Source organism: Salmo trutta, chromosome 24, assembly GCF_901001165.1.
Source record: "Salmo trutta chromosome 24, fSalTru1.1, whole genome shotgun sequence".
Lineage (NCBI taxonomy): Eukaryota > Metazoa > Chordata > Actinopteri > Salmoniformes > Salmonidae > Salmo > Salmo trutta.
Window position 1 is genome coordinate 35,209,750 of NC_042980.1, and position 6,006 is coordinate 35,215,755.

The 6,006-nt window shown below is 42.6% G+C and overlaps 1 protein-coding gene across 1 annotated transcript; it reads left to right on the plus strand.

The window, feature by feature from the left end:
- The first annotated feature begins 1,184 nt into the window (after positions 1 to 1,184).
- LOC115160541 (keratin-associated protein 4-3-like) lies at positions 1,185 to 2,650 on the plus strand. Its single transcript, XM_029710707.1, has 2 exons — positions 1,185 to 1,203; positions 1,968 to 2,650. Exons 1-2 carry the CDS (start codon positions 1,185 to 1,187, stop codon positions 2,648 to 2,650), a joined length of 702 nt encoding a protein of 233 aa, XP_029566567.1.
- Positions 2,651 to 6,006: the final 3,356 nt, after the last annotated feature.

Genomic DNA, 6,006 nt, shown 5'->3' on the forward strand with positions numbered 1-6,006 from the left:
ATACTGCCTAGCTGTCGACACACACAGACACACACACACAGACACACAGACACACACAGACACACACACACAGAAACAAAAAAAAGACACACACCCTTACACACATCCCACTAAGCATTCAACCAAATTATTTGAAGAATAAGCATATTCACTTTCATGTATTATTAGAATGATTGATATCAGCTCCTGTTCCCACACATTCTGTCTGTCTGGGACGCTGGCAATTAAACTGAGAGCATAGTGCTACATGCAGAGGGAGAATGATCAATTAAACTGAGAGCATAGTGCTACATGCAGAGGGAGCATGATCAATTAAACTGAGAGCATAGTGCTACATGCAGAGGGAGCATGATCAATTAAACTGAGAGCATAGTGCTACATGCAGAGGGAGAATGATCAGTTAAACTGAGAGCATAGTGCTACATGCAGAGGGAGAATGATCAATTAAACTGAGAGCATAGTGGTACATGCAGAGGGAGAATGATCAATTAAACTGAGAGCATAGTGCTACATGCAGAGGGAGAATGATCAATTAAACTGAGAGCATAGTGCTACATGCAGAGGGAGAATGATCAATTAAACTGAGAGCATAGTGGTACATGCAGAGGGAGAATGATCAATTAAACTGAGAGCATAGTGCTACATGCAGAGGGAGAATGATCAATTAAACTGAGAGCATAGTGCTACATGCAGAGGGAGAATGATCAATTAAACTGAGAGCATAGTGCTACATGCAGAGGGAGAATGATCAATTAAACTGAGAGCATAGTGCTACATGCAGAGGGAGAATGATCAATTAAACTGAGAGCATAGTGGTACATGCAGAGGGAGAATGATCAATTAAACTGAGAGCATAGTGCTACATGCAGAGGGAGAATGATCAATTAAACTGAGAGCATAGTGCTACATGCAGAGGGAGAATGATCAATTAAACTGAGAGCATAGTGCTACATGCAGAGGGAGAATGATCAATTAAACTGAGAGCATAGTGCTACATGCAGAGGGAGAATGATCAATTAAACTGAGAGCATAGTGGTACATGCAGAGGGAGAATGATCAATTAAACTGAGAGCATAGTGCTACATGCAGAGGGAGAATGATCAATTAAACTGAGAGCATAGTGCTACATGCAGAGGGAGAATGATCAATTAAACTGAGAGCATAGTGCTACATGCAGAGGGAGCATGATCAGTGACTCTGATGGTAACTTTATATCAGGCTCACACATACACACACACACACACACACACACATTAAACTCAACACTCTTGCTCATGAATATGTTATGAGGTCTACTAGATAGATGAAGTGAGCAGTAACGTTGGGATAATGAATGTATGGGTACAAGCTCAGAGCTGCTGGTGTGCAGAGAGCCCTCCTCAAGCACCCTACTGGTTAGGTTGCTCCTGTTACTGCCATAACCCTTCCAGTTAAGATGAACCATGCCCTGCTGTCAGTGTGTTAAACTTATTCTACACTGGAAGGCAGCAAGGGTCTCCTGTGGGGTGGGCTATGGATTGTTATGGTATAGCTGTGCTAATGGGAAGCTACAGCCACACAAACATAAACACACAAGCACGCACACACGAATATACACATACACACACATACACATACACACACACACACATAGATATATACACACACTAATGTTGCTAATGTTCTGCAGACATGCAGACCTTCCGACACAACATGTTTTCTGTTGTTCGAGAGCACTTAAGGTCACAGCGAAGCTCCCAGGTATTGATTGTCTGATCAATATGTAATCCCTGCTGAAATGTAGATGATCCTAATTGATTAGGACCAGGACTAATTGCGGTTGTGTTAAATGTAATTTCATTTTTGAGATATGATGATTGTGTTAAAGGATTACATGAGAAACATCAGATGTTGATGTTGTTTTCATCATGAAAGCATTAAAGGCAGAAGGCAGTGCTTTAAGCTGTGACTTTAAGACTGCTGTGAAGACAACTGCTGTGATGAGGACTGCTGTGATGAGGACTGCTGTGATGATGACTGCTGTGATGTGGACTGCTGTGATGAGGACTGCTGTGATGAGGACTGCTGTGATGAGGACTGCTGTGATGAGGACTGCTGTGATGTGGACTGCTGTGATGAGGACTGCTGTGATGAGGACTGCTGTGATGAGGACTGCTGTGAAGATGACTGCTGTGATGATGACTGCTGTGATGAGGACTGCTGTGATGAGGACTGCTGTGATGAGGACTGCTGTGATGATGACTGCTGTGATGAGGACTGCTGTGAAGATGACTGCTGTGATGAGGAATGCTGTGATGATGACTGCTGTGATGATGACTGCTGTGATGAGGACTGCTGTGATGAGGACTGCTGTGATGATGACTGCTGTGATGAGGAATGCTGTGATGGTGACTGCTGTGATGAGGACTGCTGTGATGATGACTGCTGTGATGAGGACTGCTGTGATGAGGACTGCTGTGATGATGACTGCTGTGATGAGGACTGCTGTGATGAGGACTGCTGTGAAGATGACTGCTGTGATGAGGACTGCTGTGAAGATGACTGCTGTGATGATGACTGCTGTGATGATGACTGCTGTGATGAGGACTGCTGTGAAGATGACTGCTGTGATGAGGACTGCTGTGATGAGGACTGCTGTGATGGTGACTGAAGGCACTTGGTGAGAAGAAGGTTTGCATTTGCATACATTTATATGTCAACGTTACTCTTCTTCAGTTCTCTCTCTAATGGGTTGTTGTCAATACTGGCATAGTATAGGACAATGAGATTAATAGTACCTACACTGTGTGTGTGCGCGTGTGCGTGTGCACTCGTGCGTGTTTGCGGGTGTGCATGTGTGTGTATGTGCGTGCATGTGTGCATGCCTTTGAGTCATTATGGCTTTGACAAAAAAGAAAACCCACCCAAGGAGAAGTAGTGAGTGGCATCTGATTTTATAAGGGTAAGATATGTACAAATAAGCCCATTTCCCCAATGCCCAAGAATTACAACTGAGAACAATCATCCTAAATACTGTGAGTGGGTAGAAAGAAGAGACATTCAACCTAGGCATGGGCACCCTTGTGTATGTGTAACCGGTGCTGTACTGCACCGCTGTAACTGTGCGTTGTGTGTGGTTGATTGAGACTATAGACGTGGACTTTGGAGATCAGGTAGTTTTAATGAATCAGAATTCACTCTCTGCATCCTGCATCTGCATCCAAAAGAAAATAAAACATTTGTAGAGCACATATGTTCTGCGAATCGTCGCCTCTTTCTACAACAGATGCACAATACAAGGGACTGGGATCATTCCAGGAGCTAGCCATCGTTCACACATACCATAGCCTGCTAATACCTTAGCTAGCTATTAACCACATGGTGAATTCAGAATGTTGATACCATCCTAAAAACTACAATTACATCTTAACAATACCATCCACTTATCAGTAACCTCTAAATATACAACATTATTCATGAACAAAACACTGTGTGTATGACTTTGTGCTTAAAAGAATCAAACTTTCTGAAGACGAGAAGAAAGCGTGCTTACCTCTCATAGTGGATCAAAATGATTTATGCACAAGCACGCAGGGCAAAACGTAAGTACACTCTCCCCTACTCCCAGGATGCAGGCATGCATAATAACACATCAACATGCCATATTAATATATGAACCTGGTGAAAATCAGAAAGTACCTTAACAACTGTTACATATGGAATATACAGTGAGCTCCAAAACTTGCCCAAGCCCCCCCCAATGAGGTCATACATAGAAAGCTGTGCAGCAGAATGACTTCTATAATATAATATAATACTTTCAAACCCGTATTGTCTCTGCTATTCCACCTGCCACATACAGCACAACTCAGCTCAACCCTCTATTGATGTACATCTTTGTAAGGAAGGGCTGTGAAAAATATCATACAGCAGTGGAGGCTGGTGAAGAGAGGACGGCTCATAATAATGTCTACAATTGAGTGTAATGGAATGGTATCAAACAGATGAAAACCATGTGTTTATATACCACTCCATTCACTCCATTCTGGCCATTATTAGGAGCCATCCTCCCCTCAGCAGCCTCCACTGTTGTACAGTTACACCCTGTCAACCTTTGATATGGTATGTGCCTGACATCAAGGATAAGCATTAGTGCCACAGTGACATGCAACACATGTTGCAAGGTTCAAGGTATGGTTACCAAAGCAACCAGGAGTGTGATGTGTGAGAGCACAGCTATAGACATACACTTTCTTTCAGGGAAGCGTGAGGTTTAGTTCACTAAGTGTAACGTCAAGGTGAATCGATGGCATTGATACAGTTTGAGGCCGTTCTGTTCCTCTTCCTTCCATTTCAAAGGCATTTACTTTCAACTTTTTATTTTTCCAACGATCAAAGGCTTTAAAATAAATCTTGACTATACTATAATCTCTCCCAATTTAAGTTGTCAGGCTCTCTCTCTCTCTCTCTCAATCTCTCTCTCCCTCCCTCTAATTACTCTGCCGTGCCCCCCCTGCTTACCTAAATAGGAAACACACACACACACACAAAACACACACGTTCTGCCTTTCAAAACCCCTTTTGAAACACTTATCTGTTTTGTTTTGTTGGTCAAAGTGATTTCCTTTGTTAGTTCCCTTTTCTGTGAGCGATGACATTTTGAGTTTGTGTTATGGGAACGTAACACTACAACGGCGCAGGTTAGGGCCCCCTATGGAAAATGATCTCCAGATTAAAATCAAAGGAGCCCTCTCATCTCTCCCCCTCTCCTGAAGAGAAATAACAAAAAATAAAGAGATGATTAGGGATAACCCAGCCAAGCCTCTTAATCTGGAGACAAAGGATCCTTCACATCAGAGGATACCCTAGTTGAAGAAAGAGAGAGATGGAAAGAGAGAAGGAAGGAGAGAGATAAAAGATGCAGGAGTAGAGGTCATTAGCAGATGTATTGAAATAAAGGAACAGAAGGGAAGAAATGAAAATAAAAACATAAAGCAGAGAGATTGACAGATCAGTATTGGGTTAAAAGAGTGCATATGGCTCTCTGCCTGTCTCTTTGTGATTTAAGTGGTTTTAGGTGACAGGTTACCACACCCCTTCCTAACGCTTACAGACCTGCTTCCACCTTGGAAACGCCAGTGCCACAAAAGAACAGTCACACAGTAGTGTGTGTATCGTATGTGTCTTTTTGACTTGACATTAAATAGGTGTTTCGTCCTCCACCCATTCACCCATTCACCCATTCACACATTCACCCATTCACACATTCACCCATTCACCCATTCACCCATTCACACATTCACCCATTCACCCATTCACCCATTCACCCATTCACACATTCACCCATTCACACATTCACACATTCACCCATTCACACATTCACCCATTCACCCATTCACACATTCACCCATTCACCCATTCACCCATTCACCCATTCACCCATTCACCCATTCACCCATTCACCCATTCACACATTCACACATTTTCTCACCTCTACTCTTTAAGAACAATTTGTCAACAAAACAATCAGTCTGTGCTGGAATTCAATGTCAACAACCTGAGAGAGAGAGAGAGAGAGAGAGAGAGAGAGAGAGAGAGAGAGAGAAAATAAAAACTTTATTGTCCATCCAGCATGAACATTTTTGTTTGGCATCACCTTCATTAAAAGAATCACATACACATACATTCTCACATCATACACATTTAAACCAGTCAGTCCATCATGTTGCATACACTAACAACATAGAGGACATTAATACATTCACTCACAACTGTTCCCAACTGCACATATACAGATACAATTTACTTTGCATTTAGTAGTCCAACAGCACAAGGGGAGAATGAATGTTTGAAAAAGTTAATCTTGCCCATGGCAGTGCCTTATTTTTGGTTGCCTTGTGGAACAGAATGCTCAACTGTGCCTGTGGTCAGCCAATTACTTTGCTGGCTGTGTTTACTATTCTGGTCAGTTTGCTTTTGCTCCTCACGCTCAGATTACCATACCAGACTGTCATATTGAACGGAAGG